Below are 23236 nucleotides of genomic sequence, written 5' to 3' on the forward strand. Positions count from 1 at the left end.
CAGTCAGACTCCTGAACTGGAGCTTCCCTGGGGCTCTGAGACATGGGCAGTCAAGCTGTCGAGGCACCTCATTCAAGCACGTTCCTCTGTTAAGATGAAAGCCATCACCGATTTCTTCTCGGAAAGTGCCCACCACCATCCTGTCCCACCCACCGAAAGGGAACATCAGAACTGGAGCACCCACGGGCTGGGCAACGTGTCGCTAGTGGCACACGGCTTTTGCGGTCACTGCACAGGATAATGAAAGGCCTGCTTTTCCTTTCAGAACAGCCGGGTGGGGAAAGCAGCGCTATACACCCGAGTATACCGAGTTCTGTATGACGTATAAAACCTGCAGCAGAGGTGTTCAACAGGTTTGGGCTCTAATTATATCATTTTAATGTTCCGGGAGGTAATAAGTGAATCATCTGAATCCTATAAATTCTGTCAAAATAGTTATAATCTCTTAAGGAAATCTTCCATGTTCTATCCTGCCTACAGTATTGTACTGCTTATTAACTCTTCTTGATTGAATCATTGATATAAAGTTTGGGTGTTCGTGTGTGGGGGAAAATGTTATACTACAACTTAAACGTGTAGAGTGCTTAATTCTCACTGTATCCGTCACAAATGGAGTGTGTTTAAGTCTGAGATATGTGAATGAGTGTAATGCCATTATTATGCAACACATATTGTTACTAGTTAATGTTAGATGAGCTGCAGAACTCCTACTAGCACTATAGTTGAGATTCAAGGTAAGTTTCACATTTAATAGGTTAGGCTCCCCTAAAGCACCTTAAGAGCTGTTCTAACTGAATACTATCTGCTGGTTTCAGGGTCAGAATTCAGGACAGGAGGAAAATTGTAGCATGGTCAGAAACAGTGGCCTTTTCTGTATTAAGTTCAGACTTATATCTGAAACTGAAAATTATTCTAAGGAGGTGGCAGATAAAACCGGGGACAGCTGCTTGACATTACTGACATGGACTCGTGGTTTCCTATTTTAAACTCCCCGCCGGGGGATACTATGGTTTTTTTCTTTACTGTAACAGTAGTTGTTTTGAGACAGTAGGCTATGACATAATCCAATATAGATTTAAAAGTAAGAATATCTGCTCTGGATGCAGTTTAACAAGCTCAGCAGGCAGACCATCTTTTTTATCAGATGGGAAGTTTTTCTGGTCTTAAATAACAAGTTTTAATGTTCTTGGAGTCACTCAGTCACTGAAGAAAAGTGCAGATTCTCTAGAACCAGTAATTCCCAGTCCTTCCTTTCAAAACCGTGTCCAGAAAAAAACACGATACGTTAGAATAACTTTGGCCTAGGTGAACCATTTTTGTGTTGGCAAAGTAAGGGGAAAATATATTAAGAAAATTATTTCAATGTCCAAATGTAGAGCTTTGGAAAATTTTGAGTAGTTCCTGTTAGGGTTTTAGGTTTTTTAACATTTCAAGGATTAGGTATTCTACATAAATCCATTTCTAATACAAACAGATATTTTTTAAAAGGTGAAACCCCATGTTGGAATCTTTTGAATGTTGAGAGAGAGCTTGAGTCATTAGTAATACTTTTGTTATTTTGGCAGGAAGAAAATTGACCTGACCATTTTAGTCTAACCAAGGAAACGGTTGGCTTAAGCGGTAAAGATTTGTTCTCTGTGATTAACAAATGAGCTGATCCATCCATATATATTATTGGGGGGAACTCAAAGTTTTAATAGAGATATGAAACTAGTGTTTACAAATATTTATGACATGTTTTAAAACATATTTTTCTATTTTTAAAATATTACTTCTTAGGCTGTATTTTTTATTGGCACTTATGCAAATAATTTTGCCATTTTGAAAATGATAAAAACTATTGACTGTAAGTGAGGTTCAGTGAGGACATTCTTCAGTATGTAAAAGGTCCTGTAATTCAGACATTGCCCATCTTCTCCTTGCCTGCCCTCGGCCTGATACCTTTATACAAGACTGGCTCTCAGTATTTAAAACGATATAGAATTATTTTTAAAAAACAAAATGTGGAGATCTTGAAAAACATAAAAATCTTGCCTCTGTAATTTTAGCAGCCACCAGATACATCTTGATTTATGTAGTAGAAAATAATTTTAATAGAAACATTGATGAGGGAAAAGTCAGCATAAGTCTGGATTCATTTTTTGTGTGGCATTGGTGGGCATACTTTGCAATCACATTTATTTGCAGTTCTCTGGAAATATTTGTTAAAATTTGCTTAAATGTCTGCCTTACTTATCCGTTTTTTCTTAGAGCATGTACTGTGTAGCTATATTTTGACAATGTAGCTATTTTTAAAAATTGCTTTTTAAATACCAAGTATACTTTTGGTTCCATTTGGAGTTGAGAAAATTTTGGATTCGAAAAATTAGATCTTAATATTGGTCTTTAAATATTAAAGTCAAATTTCAGATCACCCAGTCTTAGAGAATTTGCAAATCTATAACATTGTCTTTGTCTAATTCTATCCTAGAGAAGGATTAATGGTATATTAAAGTTATTTATTTGTGGTCCGATAAGGAAGTTTCAAATCTTCTGTTTGGGGGAAATACAGAGGCCGGTCAGAAGCCCACTTCCTGTGACTGGAGCTGGTAACTGAGACCAGAGGATATCCGGAGTAGCGTGGGCAAAGCAGCCCTGGGCCATCAGTTCGCATTTTGATGGTTGACTCCCCTTTGTGGTGTGGAAGGCTTCCATATTCAGCAACTGTAGTGGAATAGTACTTATCTGAGAAAGTCTTGACAAAGAATCCCAAGGTCCACCACTTAGCCTGTTTGTTACTAAAAGGAAAACAAATCTTCGGCTAACCTCCAACCAAAGCATAAGACATCCAGAAGTGAGTTTAGTAATTTTAGACTGAGACTGCCACGTCAACTAGACTACACTTTGCAAACTCAAGCTAACAGTATTAAGTATTTAAGTACTCTGAGGTGTCAGGCTACTTTGAGACTTTAATAATGCTTAAAAGGCCTATATGATGGGCTTGCATTTTATTTTAACAGGTCTAACTGGGACTGTTCAGAAATTACACTCAGCCATTTCTCTTAGATGGTACATCATGTGAATATATTCAAGTACTATAATTGAAATTATTAATGCCCGTGTCTGTGTTGGCTTAGGTACTATGCATAACTTTAATAGCTGAGATGTTTAAAAATATAAAGTCTAAAAATATAAAGGATGAAGTAAGTTTAAAGCCTACTCTGGAAATTAAGGCCTTATTACCTTATATACATGATTTTTCCTAAGAGAATATATACACAGTGTATTTTAAATAGTGATGTGAGTGGTCTCTAGCTACTCCTTCTATGACAAGGCTGGCAAATTTTTACTATTTACGACAATGTAGTCTGCATTTACAAATGTTTACGTTCATCATATATATATAAAACAAAATTCTCTGATATTCATTGACCAAATCCCATGCAGAGGAATACTTAGGATATATTGTTTGATTGTTTTTTGGAAATACATCTTATTCTGGAAGTTGATACAACTTGTGGGTAATCATGTAAATGTTTATGAAAAAAAATTGTCATGGAAGTGATTCCATTAGTATTGTTCTAATACTTGGAAAATGACCTTCATATTTATATATTTGTTTTACTGTACAAATTATAAATCCCAGAAATTTTTTTTTACAAAAAAATTTATTGTATTTGTAATAATGTAAAGGTGAATCTTATACCTGTTCAATAAAAATCATCTTAAACTTTATAATGTGTATACTTTAAAATGTTAGTTTAAGGTTCTGTCAGAAATCGGTCAGATTCTCTCCAAGGTAAGAAAAGAGAAGTGAAAGGATCCCTCTAACTTCTTCCTCACAGTTTCCCCTCATTACTGGGTGGTGTAACACAGTCTTAAATCCTCCAGTGAAAGACCCTTCTTTTGAACTCTGAGTTTCACCCTCCAGTGGTGGGAGGAACATGGGCTCTAGAGTCAGACCTGAGTCTGAATTCAGGCTCCCTTCTGAACCTGTTTCTAATTGAGGATGGAGATACTACTAATTCTTCTGGGTTAAGCACAAGCACCCATGAACTATTAGGAATGTAGCACGGTAAGCACTCCTCCGTCGAGCCAGAATTTGCCTTTGTGCAGCACCTGCATACATAATACCTTCATTCTAGTGTTAGACACAGAGAAGATGGTCAACAAATATGCCACTATTAAAGGGTAAGATCCTCATGTAACTGATGCTCAGTGCCACCACTGTCCAGGCTCTTCCTTCCTTTGACTAGGTCCTCACAGAGGAACAACAGTGCCGGCACATTCCTTCTGCTGGTAACTACAATTACAATAGCAATGTAAAGAACCATGGTTCAGTATGGGTTTGAGCCCACATCTCTCTGCAGATTGCCACGGCTTTCCTGGACAGTGCAGATAATGAAAGATGGTGTGCGCTAAGCAGAAAGACCCTGTAGGATGGGGATAACGTCGTGTCAGGTCACAGCAGAAGCCAGCAGGGCCCTCAGATCTACCCTTATGCTCCCTTCCCCACATCTCAGGCATGGAGTTCCCAGGCTCAGTCTTGTGACTTACCCTTCCTCAACACCCAGTGTTTTCTCTCCCACCCTCCCTCTCTCCTACTTCCCTCACCACATTTTGCTCCTTCATTCCTGTACCTATATATCACATGCCTGGTATGGACAAATCTTTCTTTACATCTGCATGATAAGAAATATTTGGTGGACTTAATTAATCCATCCCACATTACAAGAGTTTAGGAAGCAAACCGAAAAGGCTTCATTTGAACATTGCCTGAGTTGACATCTATTCCATATGGCCCACGTGACAAGGAAACGTTAGAAATTTTCCTGCCTGAATTTAGACCCCATTCCTATGCACTTGATTTCTCCTTAACCATTTCCCTTAAGCTGACTTCAGCACTAGATCTTTAAACCATTTAGAGATTTCCAAGTGCAATTGCACAAAGCTTCAAGTTATTTTGCACTTGTTTGTACCGGGGAGTGCTCGGAGTGCAATTCCCTGTAAGTGGGGAAAGTGTGCCACCTTGTGGTATTTATTAATTCAAGTAATTCGGTTCGACTTTCTCCCAAGTGACCCTTCTTTTCCCAGTAGTCTACGGAATGAAGACAAAGGAAAAATACTTTTTTCATTACTAATTCTTTTAAGTAAACTCCCTGCCGACCATGGGGCTCAAGCTTATAACCCCCAGAGCAAGAGTCCAACGCTCTAACGACTGAGCCTGCCAGGTACCCCTTTTCAATACTAATTTTACGTAATTTGAAATACTTGGGAAAAAAGATTTTGAAGCATCAGACTTTTTACCCTACTTAAGTAAACTGCTTTTCCTTTCATGTGGAATTAATAAGACTGTCAGCTCCCTTCTGTGTGGATTCCTGCTAGAAAGGACTGGGTGGTCAGCGCAATAAATGGCTTCCAGAGGGAGGAGGTTAGACAAAGATAGCAGTGGAGTAACAGAGCCTTTTCAACAAACACAAAGAATCTGACTGGGTCAAGGCTAAGGTACAGGAGTAGGGAGCAATGCGACGTTTCAGGGGAAGACCATAAGATGCTCAGAGCTTAATTTGACTAATTCCAGCAGGAGTCACTCAGGAGGATGAAAAGGAGTAGAGATAAATGGCAGCAATGCCGGTGAAGGAGAGTCCACATAAACGTGACCAGCGCATAAAGGGCCCGACAGGTAAATGGACAGAGTGTTGGTGGGTGATTTCCAAATGATCTGTATAAAATGCATGGCATGCTGTGGTCTTCAAAAACTAATTGCAAAAGAGGTGTAACGTTTACTCTACCAATTTATGAACTCTGGCTCCTCTAGCTTGTTTTGCTAGACCTTGGGAAAACCTGTAATTTTTCCCTATTTCGGGACATTCCCAAAGATGGGCATCTTATACTGGGAGAAAGCATGTTGGCCATAGTGAAGACCCTGCATCCTTGAAGGTACGGCTCAAGATTCTAGCTTGCATGATGCTCCTCCCTGGCCTCCTGTCAGCAGCTGAACCCACAGGACTCTGTGTAACTATTTCATTAACATTCAGTGCAGTGAAATTCCTTGGAGCAATGACACCTTAGGTGTTTTGAGGCCTTTGTTTACAAAGCCTGTGGTCCATTCCAAGGGTTTTCCTAGAAAAAGAAACAATCCACCCCCTAAAAAATGCACTGGTTCTCGCAAAACTGGAATCTACTTGCAGTTCCAGTTATTGTGAACCAAAGAACTTTTGGTGTCTCTGAGGAGTGCGATGGGATGGGGTACACACAGTTAGGGACACTTGTGTTGTCCTTAGCAGTCTGGACTTTTTTTAGCGTAACAAGAAACAATTGATTAAACATTTTAATTTTTTTAAAGATTCTACTTGAGAGTGCATAAACAAGGGGTAGGGGGAGAGGGAGAAGAAGCAGGCTCTCTGCTGAGCAGGGAGCCCGATCCGGGGCTTGACCCCAGCACCCTGAGATCGTGACCTGAGCTGAAGTCAGATGCTTAACCAACTGAGCCACCAAGGTGCCCCAAGAAAAGTGATCATTAAAATGAATAGATGAAAATGAATTTATAAAATATACTGCTAGTGATAAAGGAAGCTCATCAAAAAAATTGTCGATCATGTACGTAAAATAATTAGTATCATAAAATAAATTATAGTCCACTGGAATTCTATGAGGAATGGTGGGCAGGGCTGTTCTCTTCAAGAAAATATTGAATGAGGGGCAGGGAATTTCACGAAGATGGTGTTGGGGGCAGATCTAAGGAAAAAGCATAATAAAGATTATAAAACTTACTTTAAGGTCTATATAGTTCTGAATTATCTTCATTTTTACAGTATTACTTTAACAGTTTTTGAAGATTATATAAGTGAGTTTACAGTTTTTAATTGGCAGGGCTGTTCTTTTGGGTTCTGGAGGGAGACTAGAGGTAAGGTAGAAACCACCTTCCTCATGAAGATTTCAAGCCCCTTAATAAGTTTTAGCCAGAGCTTTCAACTTTTCTTATTCTGCTTCCTGTTGCTCACCAGTCTCTGAAACCAAAGGCTTCTCAAACCAGTATTTAGCACTGTTTATTTAACAGAAAATTTGTTTTACCTAACATACATAATAAGGGACACATACACAGGCAGGAGTTCCTCTATAGGAAAGCAAAGGGAAGCTTCTTAAGGACTTTCAAACATCTCCCCCAGAAAGGGCAGCCTACATGGAGGAAAAGAATGTATTGATAACAAAGCAGGATTCAAAATTTTAAAATTCCCTCATGTCTCCTTTCACAGGAAGCTGCTGGAAAATAGAGTAAGGATGAAGGGGGAGGTGGCCATCCAACAATGCCCCCTGGGGGACGGGTTTTACTTGAGCCGGGGAATGCACTGGGAGGTGAAGTAAAAGGGAGAGCAGCTAGCAGTCTGAACAGTGACTGGGGTCCCTGGGTGGCTCAGCGTGTGAATTGGCTGCCTTTAGCTCAGGTCATGATCCCATAGTCCTGGGATCAAGCCCCAGGTCAGGCTTCCTGCTCAGTGAGGAGCCTGCTTCTCCCTCTCCTCTCCCCCCTTTACTTTCATTATCTCTGAAAATATTTTAAAATTTGAGATACTGAGAACATAAGCTGGGGCGGGGGTGGTGTGCAGAGAGTGAGAGCCTGATGCAGGACTCCATTCCAAGATCCTGGGATCGTGACCTTAACCTACGGGAGACGTTTAACACACTGAGCCACGCAGGTGCCCCTCAAAAAGAGTGGCTGGAGAGAAGTAGTCTATTTCAGCAGGTCCCTACACGGAGATACCTGAAATCTGGCTAGAACTTTACACTTTTTGTATATAAAGCAAAGATACTCTTAAGTAGCAACACTACTTTGTAAAGATTTCATCAGAGACAGAGGTCAGCATAAGCAGGGGGAGAGGCAGGCAAAGCAGGCTCCCCGCTGAGCAAGGAGACGGATGGCCGACTCGATGGATCCCAGGAACCTAAACCATGACCTGAGCTGAAGGCAGACACTTAACCAACAGCCACCCAGGCGCCCCTAGGGTTGCCACTTTCCTTAATCAGGTATTAGATGGTTTAGTCTCAACCTTAAAGGACTGTTCTTCACTTTCTAGACGTGCAACATGCCTTGCTATGAGGACTGGCTGCCTGGGTAAGGATATGCCCATATCTAACATTCCTCTAATAGTAACACGGCAACCTTATAGGGAACATTACTCTGGGCCAGGCGGTCTCAGTGCTTTAACTCTATGCAGTTACTGTCCCCAGGATACACACAAGTGAGCTAAAACTTCCCCTAATAAACCCAGCTTTGACTGGGTTTACAACAATATGAAAGAAAGTCTAATTGCTTTTGTCCCTTTAGAATGATCTATATTTCCATGCTGCTAAAGGGTTAATAAGTGTACATAGCTTTTTAAAACTGCAAACTATGGACAAAACAGCTGCCTTTAGTCTGTATTTTAGTGGAACACACATCCACCTTATCTCTGGTCACTTTTCCACCTCAATTTCTAGAGCTCAGTAGTTGGCTCTCTATAAGAACACCTGACACCAGGTTTTAGACATTGATGAATCTTTCCATGCCTGCATCAAAATGAGAAGGTGAGGACAAATATCAAGGATGTAGGTACTGATGTTGCAGAGACAGGGGAATAAGAGTAGCTCCATCACCCACAACTGATTTTTAAAAGGTTCTCAGGAAGGAAGAAGCTTGAACAAAGTAATTAATTAGCCTGGAGGACAGGAGGACAAAGTGCTGGCCTAAGCCTGAAACCTCGGCTCTAATATATGAAAAGGAAGCCATATGCAGTAGAAGTCATGCAGAGACCTAGACAGACCCACAGGGCCTTTTGTTGGGGTGGGGGGGAGTATACCAAGAGTGCGTCTACAGGTCCTATGTATTCAAGAGGGAAAAATAAGTCTAGAAAGGTGGGGGGTGCAGGGACTATGAAGAGCTGATTAACAAGCGGTTATGTGATCAGATTCTATTCTTAAGTCCCTTCTTTCCCTGCCCCTCCCCCTCAAATCCACTTTCTACTTATCAACACTTCAAAGAATCAAGCTGAGAACTATGGTCCCAAGAGGCCTTTCCTAGGCACCCACACTCCACAACCAGCTGGCCCCTGGTTAGTGAGGATACACCACTCGTGGCAGACTGGCAAGTGGCCAAAGGTCCCTTGCTCCAGGTTCCTTCCCAGAGAACAGAAGACATGAACTGAGAGCACATACCAGCCCAGAATAAGAAACTACAGCTCCCAGCTTTCCTGAGTGGTAAGGTGATCCTTCTATCTGCTCCGACAAGGAGCAGAAGAGTGGTATAGAACCAACCTTACCAGAAAGCCAGCACATGGCCCATCCCTTTCTTTGCTCTCTCTTTGGAATAGGACTTGGAATATTCAAGTGGTAACAAAAAGTCCTCTCTGAGATAGTCACAACAGGAAGGCAGATGAATAGGTCCTTTTGGTGGCAGAGCCTGGTCAGCAAACCTCTACACTCAGGTCTGTGATTTAAACCAGCTACACCCCCCCCCCCTCGCCCAGTGTGAAGCTCTAATTCTCCATTGCTCTGACCACCCTGGTTCCACGCAGTAAACTACCAGGGAGGAGGCTGCTCTTATCTTCAAACACTTCCTGTATGATGTTTTAGGCAAGTATTACAGTACAGGTTAGAATTTAGCCCAAAGGAAGTATACAGAATCCTATGAATTTAAAACTACTTATTCCCTGGGGAAAAGTTTTATTTGATAATCCACTTTGCTTAAAAAAATTTTTTTAAAGTCGCATTCAACATGGGTCTAACAAACATGAACAAGCACTATTATGGGCCCTCCACCGACCTACAAAAAGCCTATGAAAAAACACACGGTTAGAGAAAATTGCAAACTAGGCTGTCTCGCTTAGGACTCCAGCGCAGGGCTGACTAAATGCTCATCGAAGAGGCGCTGTGTGCGGTAGTCAACCAGCTCCACCTGCACGGCGGTCTGATCGCCGTTCAGCCGCAGTCCCTCCGCGAGCACCGTGCGCAGCTTCTCTGTGCTGCCCGCCACCAAGCGGTTCACCTTCGGGTAAGCGAGGAGTCTTTCCAGCGGTACGTAGAACTTCTCTCCCACACTGTACGGCTTGGGGTACTGCTCTATTTCAGCCCTTTGAGCTTCTGTTAACCCGTGCTGCGGGGTGCAGCTGCCCAGCGGTACCACCCGGTCGCCCTCCTTTCTCCTTGGACCCCGTAGAAACCGGCTTTTCATCAAGTCGATGGCTTTCACCGCTTCAATACTCAGAGTAAACCGGAAGTATTTGCTTTGCTGTAAACTCGGGTATGAGGTGGTATAAACCTGAAGGAAAAATTACCAAGAGGTTTCGTTTCCTTAGGAACTTGCTACCACATTATGAACTGGGTATTAACTACACACATGTATCAAATCCTACTAGCCAGGCATGCCACGATATCATGGGAATCAAACCAGAGGTACAGACATTAACATCTGAGCTGCTTTAAAAATTCTAATGATCGGGTTGCCTGGGTGGCTCAGTGGGTTGAAGCCTCTGCCTTCGGCTTGGGTCATGATCCCAGGGTTCTGGGATGGAGCCCCACATCAAGCTCTCTGCTCAGCAGGGAGCCTGCCTCCCCCTCTCTCTCTGCCTGCCTCTCTGCCTACTTGTGATCTCTGTCTGCCAAATAAATTAAAAAAAAAAAAGAAAAAAAAAAGAAAAAAAAAAGAAAAAAAATTCTAATGATCGAAGTCTCCCAAAGCCAGCTTTCCACCAACTCACACCAACCCAATGTTCCTTCTTGATATTAGAGGGAAATGGGTAAAAAGATTCTTAGGAGAGCAGAGTGCTTATTCTTCAACATTATCTCCTGAAACCAAAAGGGCCTGAGAAGGTTGCAGCTTCAGGTGTTATACTCATTTCCTGGGCCATGCCGTGGAGGAGTGCTGCTGATCTTAATGGATTACTGGGGGGCCGGGGGTGGGGTTGCTGACATATTAGCTTGAAAACTTTCCAGGACTCCTGCTCTTTCCCTGTAATGTGATTTGAGACATGGCAAGAGGCCGGACAGTCTCTAGGGCGAAGTAGACCAACCCTGAAGGCAGTTGTGGGCATGAAGGATTCTAAGCACATTTACATTTATCTCTACAGTGAGGACCCTTACAAAGTTCACATCCTAATCCATGTGCTTCTTACCCTGGCCGCTACCTCCCATAGAAAACTCACAACTTCATAAACATGTTCTTCTGGCTCTGAAATGCTCGATTCAGTTGGCTTTGCTCTGTTTTTCTGGAAGACCCCTATTTGGGTACAGTATCCAACATGCTCAGCTCCTGCTGGTGGATCCCCCACACCAGAGAACTCTACAGAGTAATGGTAGAGCTTTGCCACATCCAAAGCCCTGAAATTAAAAGAAATGCATTTCTGAAAGGTATGGTTAGATTAAAAATCACCAGTAGATAGAAAAATACAATGAGCTAAAATACTTCCCAAGTTGCAAATTCTTACAGCAACACATAATGCTACTGGGTTTGCTTACTTCTGAGGAGACTTTAGGGTCCTGAGTCTACTTCCACGTAATCACAAAAATATGGAGAAAGGGGGAGTTAAGGAGCAGGGTGTAGGCATGAAAAAGGAGACTAAATGGCTATAATCCCAACTCAAATTTGGGTTTGCAGTCATGCCAGAAACGTGACCATCTGTCCATCTGTCAAGGCCCTGGCAGGGAACACTTGGGCAGGGCATGGGGGCTCACCCTCACTGCCCTACAACCCCCTCCCTATTTTGTTTCCCTATCTCCACACCAACACTCCTACTCCTCATGCCTTCATATCAGAAGTCACCTTGTACCCCAGGCTTTACGTGGCTGCCTGAGACCTAAGAAATCAAAAAATTCCATTTATTTTGCCCAAATATCGTGGTCCTTTTTATATGTCAAGCTGAATTTTGGGAAATTTTATTAGGATAATAAAACTTTCATAATGTGTGTATCAAGACTGACTTTATAGGATTTTAAACTCCTGTGGAGTAAACTCCCCCATCCTTACCACAAAATTCATAACATTTATGAACTCACCACATCTGAAACTGCTTTCTGTTCCACTCAAATCTGTGATCTGGATCTCTAAAGGTTGATGCTGGAAACAGGGGATTGAATTCAGAGTTTGGTGTGCTGATGACAACCATACCCGGAGAAAAGTACCCAAACACGACCTCAGGAAACTTGGCCAGATCTTCAGAATCTAAGTGTTCTATCCTGAAATGGTCAATGGGAAAAACAATGCAATTATTTTCCTAGCTGATTTAGCAAAAACATTTTCTACCTCTACATTTATCCCATCTGAATTTATGTAACAGTATTTATAGGACCTGAAACCAACTATTCCTATATCTTCACCCTGCCCTTGGACCACGTCACCCCCTCTTTCAGGGCTCTGGACCTCACTGTCAGTAACCAGAAGTATGAGCATTAAGTGTTAGCTCCCCAGAAGGCCTGCAGTGCTAGGAGACCAGAATAAATGCCTCACAAAAGCTGTGGGTTTCAGCATCAGATCCCAGCAGATTCTCACCCACACCCAAGGACCAGATCAACTGTCCCAGTACAGGCAGCCACTAGACCCAGGGAGCCATTTCTATCCTGATGCTGTATGTTCATCTAACCCACTTCTATCTTTGCCTTAAAGAGGAACAGGAGAGGCAATTTGACACTGAGTGTATGCCTGGAAAATGTTAAGTTTCCAAAGACAACAAACTGATGTGATTTTTAGGGCAAATGTGCCCATATATCTCCCCATAATCACTCGGCAGGATGGTGATGGGAAGGAAACAACCATTCAGACCAGTAAGAGAAGACACATAGGTAAATGACTCAAACTCAAGTCTTCAGTTTAGCTTCTTTGCAATATCAATGCAAATACTACACATCAAAATGTGTAGTTAGAGCTACAATGCACTTAGTGAAATTTATTGCTTTAAATTCACACATTAGAGGACAAAAAAAAAAGAAAAAGTCAATGCATAAAAGTGTAAAGACAATGGAAGAAATAGAGCAAAACTCTGAACCAGAAAATCATATGACCCAATAATCCCATTCCCGGGGTGAAATGAAAACTTGTGTTCATGCAAAACCTGTTCTGTGAATGGTATCTCGTCTCCATACTGGAAACCCAAATACCCTTAAGTGCTTGAAAAGGTGGTACATCATGAAAGGAATACTCAGAAACAAGGAAAAAACTGCCAAGAAATTAGATAAATCTCAAAAGGCATTCACTGGGAAAAAAAAGTTTCAAAAAATTATATACTGTATGATTACTACAGTGTTTCTAAAATCTATGCTGCAAAATGGGTGAGTGCTTGCCAGGGGTGAGGAAAAGGTGTGGCCACAAAGGGACAGCCTGAGTTGTTCGGGTAATGGAACTGTTCTGTGCCTTGACTGTAAGTTACACTAAACTATATGTGTTAAAATCCACAGAAATATACCTCTGCTCAAATATATTTTTAAAGATTTTTATTTGTCAGAGAGAGCACATGAGCACAAGCATGGGGAGCTTCAGGCAGGGGGAGAAGCAGAGGGAGAAGGTGGCAGAGGGAGAAGCAGGCTCCCCACCGAGCAAGCCTAGCAAGAAGTCCAAAGTGGAACTCAATCCCAAAACCCTGGGATTATGACCTGAGTTGAAAGCAGACGCTTCAATGAGCCACCCAGGTGTCCCCACTCAAAAATATTTTTACTGTGTTTAAAAATTAAGTAGGGGAGCCTGCTCAGGGGACAGTCTGCTTCTCCTTCTGCCCCTCTGCCCTCCCTCTGCCCCTCCCCCTGACTCATGCTTTCTTCCTAGCACTCTTGCACTCTTGATCTCAAAATCCTTTAAAAAATGAGGAAAACTTGAATAGGTGAACCTGAATAAAAGGTATTCCTGGTACTATTTTTGTGGCTCTTCCATCTGTATATCTGAAACTAAAGCCAATCCTGTCAAGTAATCTGCTTTACAAATAAATTTGAAGATTACAATTTAAATCTTGTTAGGAGACCAAATTTACTGAGAATTCTGATTTCCTTTTTTTTTTTTTTTAGATTTTTTTATTTATTTGACAGAGAGAGAGATCACAAGTAGGCAGCAAGGCAGGCAGAGAGAGGAAGGGAAGCAGGCTCGCTGCTGAGCAGAGAGCCCGATGGAGGACTCGATCCCAGGACCCTGAGATCATGACCTGAGCTGAAGACAGAGGCTTAACCCACTGAGCCACCCAGGCACCCAGAGAATTCTGATTTGTAATAAACTTATACAGTAAGAATAGGTTTAATACTTACAATTCAATACATGTTATCAAGTCAAATCCACACAAACGGGAGTCTTTTTGTACAGCAGAACCACGGTACAAGGTTATAGTCAAATCTAGTTCTCGAGGAATGATGTAACTCCCCACTCCTGGAGACAACCTACTCCTGTAAAAACAGAAGGAATATTAACACTGTAATCTTTCAGAATCTCACCAGCAGTGGAATTCTGATAATCTGATCCTCTGATCATTATCTACCGAAATGAATTTTCCAAGACTTGAGGTAGTAAGAAGGAGGTCTTAGGGTTAACTTCCTCATAGATTACTGGTCAATAAGAACAAGACTGAATGGTACTGATGCTCTCGCCATCTAATACTTTTGGTCTTCCAGCTCCCTGTGGATCAGTGATTAACTTTCTTTAGAAGAAAAAATGTCCTGAAAAAATCTGCAGTCAATATATATAGGAGACTGGGGAGCTGCTCAGGCTTAAATTGAAAGAGATCTGGGGCAATGATAATCCTCTAATTGAGTTCTCCTGGTGTCCAGCATTAAGATTTTGCCATTTGAAAATTGAATCTACAATGCTTTGTCTACTATAATTTCTTGACAGGTTTTACTTTCTACATTGGCAGGAAAAACTACTGTATCATTCACGATGTTATGGCACAATCGGTGACCTTGAGGCTCTCGGGGCCAATCTTTCAAAATAAGCTGTATAAAACTGACACTTCCTCATAGTGCCACTAGTTTTAGATTAATGCACCATACTTTCAGAAACTTGGTATTACCCTCCCCATTCAAAGGGTTTGGCAGCAATATCTACTCCAACAAGATACTGAACGCAGCGGTGGTATTTCAGCATCCATAGAAGCGTGGCGTCCCCGAAGCCCAAGTCTGCAATCTACAGATGAAACAGAGCATTGGAGACATTATTGCCAGAAGTCAAATAGGACCAAAAACTTTAGAGAGTAAGTGGTTATCAGAATTAACCATATAATTATGTCAAGATCTTTTTGGTAGTAAAAGGTACACAAAAAGGAAGTTAACCTGAAACGTTAAGGGACGAGTGGGCAGGGAATAAGCTGTGTTAGTGTTTGGACTGTAACGACTTCAGATGAGTACCAGGCACCCAGAACACCCCACATGGTAGGCAGTTACCCTATAAAACACAACTTTGAACGTCTGAGCAGCTTCTAACTTAAGTGCCTGATCTTGACCAATGTTTTAGGGATTTATGTTCAGTGTTAACCTAATCCCTTTAATGCACATTTGTATGTATTCTTAAATGGACTTCTTAATTATGCCTAAAGTCTTCATTAATCACTAAACACTATCACCTAAATTTCTGATTCCACCTTAGTAAATTAATACTTATAAAGTTTAATGGCACCCAATCCCAAAAATATCCCAAATCAGCTTCTAGGGTAGCTGACTGGCTCTAATCCAGCCTTAAGGGGGCAGCTGGCTTCAGCCTTAAGGAGGTATTTTTGGATACTCAGACATGAAAGATACCATATTATCTTAAGATGCACAAAGTTTTAATTCTGGAACAGACTAAAGTTTACCTCAAAATTCATTCTATCAGAAAACCAATTACAGCATTTACTAAGCTGCTTCCAAAAAAAATAAAAATTCCCTTCTGGAAACTGGGATTATAATTATACCTTAGCAATAGGCCCATTCAACCTATATTCAATCCAATTTTTCCTCAGATGTGTTTCATTTTTTACCTTTAATATTTTAGGTAAACCTCACAATTTACCACAATATTGCACCCTTAGCCATAAGCAGTTTCCTTTCTGAAGCTGGCACATTTATGGACAGTGGGAGAACGGTTATATGGCATTAAAAAACAACAACAACAACAACAACAAAACCTAGTCTAGGAACGCCTGGGGGCTCCATTGTTTAAGAGTCTGTCTTTAGCTCAGGTCATGATCCCAGGGTCCTGGGACAGAGCCCCACATCGGGTTCCCTGGTCAGCCAGGAGTCTGCTTCTCCCTTTGCCTCTCCCCTCAGGCTTGTGCTCGCTCATTCTCTAAAATCTTTTTTAAAAACCTAGTCCAAAAGCAAACTACAGCCTTAGGAAGCTTTAAACTGCTTTTTACATAGTATACTCAATTTCTTGTTAACCTAAATTTAGCTCAAGCTTCTCCTTCCCACAGACCCCTGAACTTTACCCTGCCCTCTCTGAAGACAGAAGTAACTGTATTTACAGGATAGACTTAGGTTAATTCGTTATACTATCCAATCATACCACCCTTTTCTCCCACTCCCCCACAGATCAGTTCTATTTACTCTAGAGAAAAACGTTTTTTCCCCCCAACTACTGATGCATGAAGATCTTATGGTCAGTGTTCTCCCTATTGCACTAATCCCTTTCCTTCCTTGCAACACATCTTCAGATGAGATCGGCACGTTCAGGGTGGTATGGCCGTAGACTGCAACACATCTTCAAATAGTCTCTGCTGACCTGCCAAATCCTTAAGTTTTTCTTATTATTTTGACTATAAGTTGATAAGGCAGTCTTCTAAGTGTTTGGAAAGAAAATACCTACCTTCTTGTGTCCATGTTGATTCACTAAGTTTTTAACAAAGTAGTATCTCTGTTCATACACTGGTGGTTTGAACTCAATCACTTTCTTGCTGAGAACTTCACAATGATCCATACTGTTGCCCTGAAGCAGAAGGGAGGTGCTCTAAATCATGCGCAGCTTCAGAAATTAAGGAAAAACCAGCCTCATTTCCCAGTTACTTGGTACAATACATTGGCCTTTCAACCTGTCCAAAAATCACTCAGTGGTACTTCATTTCCTCCATGGTTCATCCAAGCCTCCAGTCTTATCTTTTATTAAGTGAAAATATGGCTTTAAGCTTCTGAGGGCTTATTACAGTCAGCTGGAGGGAAAACTAACGCTTTTAACAATTCTAAGTCTCCTAGCCACAAGGGACCTTTAATGAACTGCCAAAGCCTGGAATACAGGTAGGCTGGAGACAGACTTGTTGACCAAACTAAAGAAAGGCTCCTATAAATGGTCTTCTGATTAGGCCTTGACCTAGACACCATCCTGTCTTGGGCCTGCTTAGGCCAGTTTCTCTCAAGAATCCTACCAAGTTAGCTTAGAGAATTCTCCACCTTTAATCTCACAGTCTGATCAAATTCCTTACCACCACCCCTTAATAATCCGATCCCCCAGAGCTACCCTATCAAGAATCCTGTTAAATGCTGCTTAATACCCAAAACTCTGGTGGTCTCTTCCATGCGCTCAGACCCTCTGCTGATGCTATAGCCATCTGCTAATGGCTACAAATCCCCGGCAGCTGAAAATGGGAGTTTTCACCATCTCTCATCTATTGCAGTGCTCTTGTGCTGTAGTCCTGATTAAAGACTTTCAATTAAGTCTTACTAAGGCATTTTTCAAGTGTTCAGTAACTACATGTGGCATGTGGCTACCTATTGGACAGCACAGACTCCAAATGTTGTTCTCAGTGATTCTCTTTTCCTGGAAATTTCCTAGAAATGCAGACTCTTAGGCCTCGCCCCACACCTCCTCAATCACCATCTTCAGTGAACAAGATCTTTGGTGGATCCAAAATCACATTATCACTTAAAGAGTATTTTTAAAGTAGATTTTGCTACTTAAAATAACTGATACTCTTTTCACTTCATATACACCAAATGTGGAATTTTACCTTTTGTATATCCTTGTTCGATCTCATCCAACACCCCAAGAAATGCTAGGAGCTAAATTTGATGGGATTTTACTTTTAACTACCTCACAATCCATCTCAGGGATACCTCTTGAGAGTCATACAAACAGGTTTAGGAGCAGCATTACCTGTTTGTTTTCTTCAATTTTGTTAAAACAAGAAAACAGTGTATCCTTCAAGCTCTATGAACCAGCCATGGCTCAGCTGTAAATACAAAACAGCAGTTTTGTAAAGGAGCCTGAGCACAAGAGGCGCCTAGATCAACCAGGGACAGAGCAAGTTTCCTCCCCTCTTTACATGTTACCATTTAATTGACTGAATTTGCTTAATAAGTATGGCTTCAGACAAAACAAGCTCAGAAAGCCCAAGTCATCTTTCATCAGGACAAACGCAGCTAAATACAGTAACAACTCTTCTTCCCTTTTCCCTGTTAGATTCGATACAATCTGAACAATCCTATGAATTAATGACTATTTCTTAAAAGCCCTCAAGTTTATTATCCGCTTCATCATCCTTTAATCAGGCTCCACCATTTAAGTCACGATCCTGAGATCAAGAATCTTATGCTCTACCCCATGAGATAGCAGGCACCTTCAAATTGCTTTCAATCACTTTCTCACACATGATCAACAAATGAAATTTCGGGGAGAAAAAAATGCCCGAAGTAACTAAGAAGCTAAAAACACTTCCAAAATCCAATTCACTGATGGACTTGAATGTCAATTTTGGTTCTCAGCCTAAAAGGTAAGCAACATGTCAATTACCGACCTTTGAGTTACTAAGTCGTATCTCACCCCGCTCCCCCAAGTGACGTAATGTCAGAGTCCTCCAGTCCTCCCAGAGCATGAATACCCGGTCCCCGCACGTCTTACCTCCTGAGCGGAGCACCAGCGGGAAAGCAAAGCACTGCAAACTCCCCCTGCCTGTCCGCAGCCGCCGCAGTATTTAACTTCAGGCCCCGCCCCTGAGCCCCGCCCGCGCCGCCTCGCAGCGTGACGTTACCCGCCCGCGGCCGCACCTGAAGCGCCCACACCTGCGCGGCTCCCGCCGCAGTCTTGGCCTGTGGCCCGAGGCGTCGCTCGCGGGCAGACGCCCAGCCCTGTGCCTCCGGGCTTTGGGCTGCTAGGCGTCGGTTTTGGGTCTCTTAACGGCCGCGGTGACGCATGCCCCGAAGCCATTTTCGAGGAGTCCCTCTGAACCTTGGAGGAGACCGCGGTCCCAGCCGCGTCCCCCACCGGCGCGCGGCTGCGACCCGGCCCGGCCCGCTGAGAGTCGAGACCGTTGGACTGAGGCGGCGCCGCGCCAGGCCTAACTGGCCTCCCCCCACACCCCACCCCAACATCTTTCTTTTTTTTTTTTTAAAGATTTTATTTATTTGACAGACAGAGATCACAAGCAGGCAGAGAGGCAGGTAGAGAGAGAGGAGGAAGCAGGCTCCCTGCCGAGCAGAGAGCCCGATGCGGGGCTCGATCCCAGGACTCTGGGATCATGACCTGAGCTGAAGGCAGAGGCTTTAATCCACTGAGCCACCCAGGTGCCCCCCAACATCTTTCTTTATACTGAAAATGGTATTTAAAGTGGTGACTTGGGCTTCCTCTGGGATTTACTCATTCTTCCCAAGTATCTTCTCTGTTACGTGAGGTATACATATTAATAAACTCCGTTGTTTTCTTGTTAATAGTTTTTTTTTTTTCATTTAACAAATTTAATTAGAAGAAGCACTCTACACCCCCATGCTGGGTAAATGAACTACTAGGTCTGTTCAAGCCTTCTGCCCATTAGTCTATTGGATTATGTAAGTAATAGGTCTTTTAATACAGGGGTCTCAGCCAAAAACTCTGAAGGGTAGAGAGAAAATAATTTTTCTTCCTCTTCAGGATGATTCCCTTTATATGAGGTACCTAAAGTAGTCAAATTCACGAAGACAAAGTAGAATGGTGGTTGCCAGGGAGGGGCTTGGGGTGGAGGGAAGGATTTGAGTGTTGACGGCTAATGAGTACAGAACTCAGTTTGGGATGATGGAAGAGGGCCATAGATAGACGGTGGTGATGGTTGCACAACAGTGTGAACGTACTTAATGCCACTGAACTACACACTTAAAATGGGAAGTTTTAGCACAAAATATAGACTTGTTGAATCAGTATCTTATATACATACCTGGAAAAAAAATTTAAGTGTTATGTATATTTTACCACAATTTAAAAATATTTAAAGAGATTTTTTTAGGAGTTAATAAATGGGGGCACCTAGCTGTCTCAGTTCGTTAACCATCTCCCTTCAGCTCAGGTCATGATTGAGCCCCTAGTCCTGCTCCCTGCTCAGCAAGGAGTCTGCTTCTCCCTCTCCCTCTGCCCTTCCCCCTGCTCATGCTTGCTCGCGCTCTTTCGACTTAATAAATAAAATCTTTTTAAAAAAGTTAATAAATCATCTGTACAGAATTCCTGGATTTAGAGTTTTTGCCTTAAGCTGTTAGCTGGCTCATTTATGAACTTGGGATTCTCATGTCCAGCTCCCTCTCCAAATGTGCCTATTTCATCATTTTCCTTGGTTTCCTACTCTTTCAGTGTGAAGATCATCCTTGGCTCTATCTATTTCCACCCTTCTCAGATTTGGACAATCACCAAATCTCGACCTCTTCAAACTGTCAGTTGCATCTATTGCTTCCAGTGGCTAGTACCCTTGCTTACCCTTTGTTGTCTTGTTTCCTCATCATGCCTAATCTTACCTTCTGCCCCTAGATTTTAAGTCCCACTGAGACCATGTGCTACACTTTCCAAATGAGTTTAAGTCAAATAGACCTGTCCCCACCCACCACACTTTCTTTTCTCTTTACTCTGCATTGTTTAAAGATTTTATTTATTTATTAGAGAAAGAGAGCATGGAGGGGGCGGGGTGGTAGGATGAGAGAGAGAAGCAGACTTCCCATTGAGCAGGGAAGCCCAATATGGGACTTGATTCCAGGACCCTGAGATTATGACCTGAGCCAAAGGCAGAGCCAGATGCCAAAGGCAGTGCCACCCAGGCACCCCTACCTGCATTATTTTTGCCTTAGCATTTACTGTCATTTGATAACCTACATATTTGTTCATTTGCTTATTGTCTATCTCCTTCCCCTAAAAGTATTAGCTATAAGGGACTCAGTTTTGTTAGCTATTATAGCTCCAGTGTCCAGAACACTGCTTGCCTGGTATATTGCAGACCCTCACTAAACATTTCTTGGATAAGTTAAAGAATTATTATATTGGATACCTTTTGTCTGTTGCTGTTTATTATTGTAAAATGAAATCTTGGACTTTGGCCAACTAAGAGTAGGTCTCTAGTTGGATTCATGCACATTTATAACAAGGGTTTCCATGATAGTTTCTAAACAAATTTGTGTGTGTGTGCTTTTATGTATGTGACAGAGAAAAAGATACACACATATAACAGGTTATGTTCTCAACTTTCTACATGATTATACTGATTTTCTTTATAGTAAAAAAGATCAATATTGACTTGACTATTACTCTCTAACCTTTGGAAATTTACTTATCCTCTCTGAGTGTCAGTTTTTTCAGTTGCAAAGTAAGAAATAAGATTACCCATTCAAGGGGTTCCTGGGTGACTCAGGTGGTAGAGCATGGTGTCTGTCTTCAGCTCAGGTCATGATCCCAGGGTCCTGGGATCAAGCCCGGCATCAGGCTCCCTGCTCAGCGAAAAGTCTGCTTCTCCCCCTCCCTCTTCCCCTACCCCTTGCTTGTGCTCTCTCTCAAATAAATAAACAAAATATTTTTAAAAAAGAGAGAGTGAGAGATTACCCATTCAAGGGAACCCTGGTTGGCTCAGTTGGTGGAGCATGTGACTCTTGATCTCAGGGCTGTAAGTTCGAGCCGCACACTGTGTGTAGAGGTTACTTAAAATCTTAAAAAAAAAAAAAAAAAGATTACCCATTCAATAACTGTGTATAGTGTACCTATTATGGACCAAGTACTGGTCTGAGAGAAAAAGACAGATAAAGATCCTTCTGGTGGCTTTTTCAGTCCAGGAGTTGTAGATGTGTAACAGGTGCAGGGGTGTGAGAGCTCCTGGCTCTGAGGGCCGTAAACAAATCAGGTTCAGCTGCTGGCCACTGCCCGAATCCAGAGGCAGAGAGACAAGTGACAGTAAAATAAGTAAGGAATTTATTTTAGTGAGGTCAACACAAGGAAGACAGTGGACTAACTTCTCAAAATCTGTCTCCAAAGTGCTGAAAATATGTCTACATTTATTTAAGGAAAATGTGGGATAGAGGTCGGGGGTACAAGTAGGTAGGCAAAAAGGGGCAGGTCTATCACTCAGGGCCTTGCTGACTTGGGGTAGTCAATATGGCTTGAGAGGTAGTTTCAGCACCCACCAAGGGATGCTTTGCACACAGGATCTTTTGCCTAAGAGGTGATCTGGAAAGGGAGAACTCAATTAGAAAGTACAAACAGATCAAAAAAATGGGGACAGGTGAGGTCCTCTTTCACATGTCTGCCATAAAATAGGTGACTGAAAGTTATTCTGAATGCTACAGTGAGCCTGACACTCAAATAGGATGAAATATTTAGAGGTCTTAGGAGAAGATTATTGTATTTTACATGTAAAAGGAATGTATAAACAGTTTGTGGCCAGAAGGAAAATTATGACAGTTTAAGGTGTGCTAAGATCCACAGGCAGTAGTTTCTGTCCACAGGTCCTATCCCAGTGCTTGAATAAAACCACCTCTTTTGCACCCACTTATAGATAGGAGAGCAAATGGGGTATAATTTATACTCCAGAGTTCCTCTGAGGTATCAGGCTATTATCCACAGGACTTGACCTGAATTTGCACTGTTGCCTGTTTTCCTCCCAGTCCTACTTCCCCTCTTCCTTACCAGCTTCTCCTGGGAAGATCACTTGCACCTAAATCTTCATATCTCATAATCTGCCTGGGGGAACCGGACCTGGCTGGGTTTGTTTTGTTTTGTTTTTACGATTTTATTTAATTATTTTCCAGAGAGAATGAGAGAGAGGTCAGGCAGAGGAAGAAGTGGGCTCCCCACTGAGCAAGGAGCACAATGGAAGACCCTGGGACCAAGACCTGAGCAGAAGGCAGATGCTTAACTGACTGAGCCACCCAGGCATCCCCCTCAGGCTGTTTTGTGGAGAATTAACTGGACGCCAGGAAGAGTGGAAGCAGGCTGCTCACTTAGAAGGCCATTTCGGTAAGTCAGAAGAGGTACGATAGTGGCCTGGATTTTGTGATAGCAGTGGAGGTACAGTGATGTGCACAGAGTCCAGACAAATTTCGTAACGATACAGCTAACTGTAAGTGGAAAAAA

At 42.2% G+C, this 23236-nt stretch overlaps 1 protein-coding gene across 1 annotated transcript; it reads right to left on the minus strand.

Moving 5' to 3' along the window:
• Positions 1-9838: 9838 nt before the first annotated feature.
• On the minus strand, positions 9839-18696 carry HENMT1 (HEN methyltransferase 1). The gene is made up of 7 exons (XM_032867273.1): positions 18684-18696; positions 16763-16882; positions 14994-15106; positions 14236-14370; positions 12007-12186; positions 11139-11331; positions 9839-10273 (listed from the first exon to the last, which is right to left on the minus strand). The coding sequence occupies exons 2-7, from the start codon at positions 16871-16873 to the stop codon at positions 9839-9841; spliced, it is 1167 nt and encodes a 388-aa protein (XP_032723164.1). The 5' UTR covers positions 16874-16882; positions 18684-18696.
• Between the last annotated feature and the right edge of the window lie 4540 nt (positions 18697-23236).

The sequence above is a fragment of the Lontra canadensis genome, unplaced genomic scaffold, assembly GCF_010015895.1.
Source record: "Lontra canadensis isolate GAN:19392208 unplaced genomic scaffold, GSC_riverotter_1.0 scaffold33, whole genome shotgun sequence".
Taxonomy (NCBI): Eukaryota; Metazoa; Chordata; class Mammalia; order Carnivora; family Mustelidae; genus Lontra; species Lontra canadensis.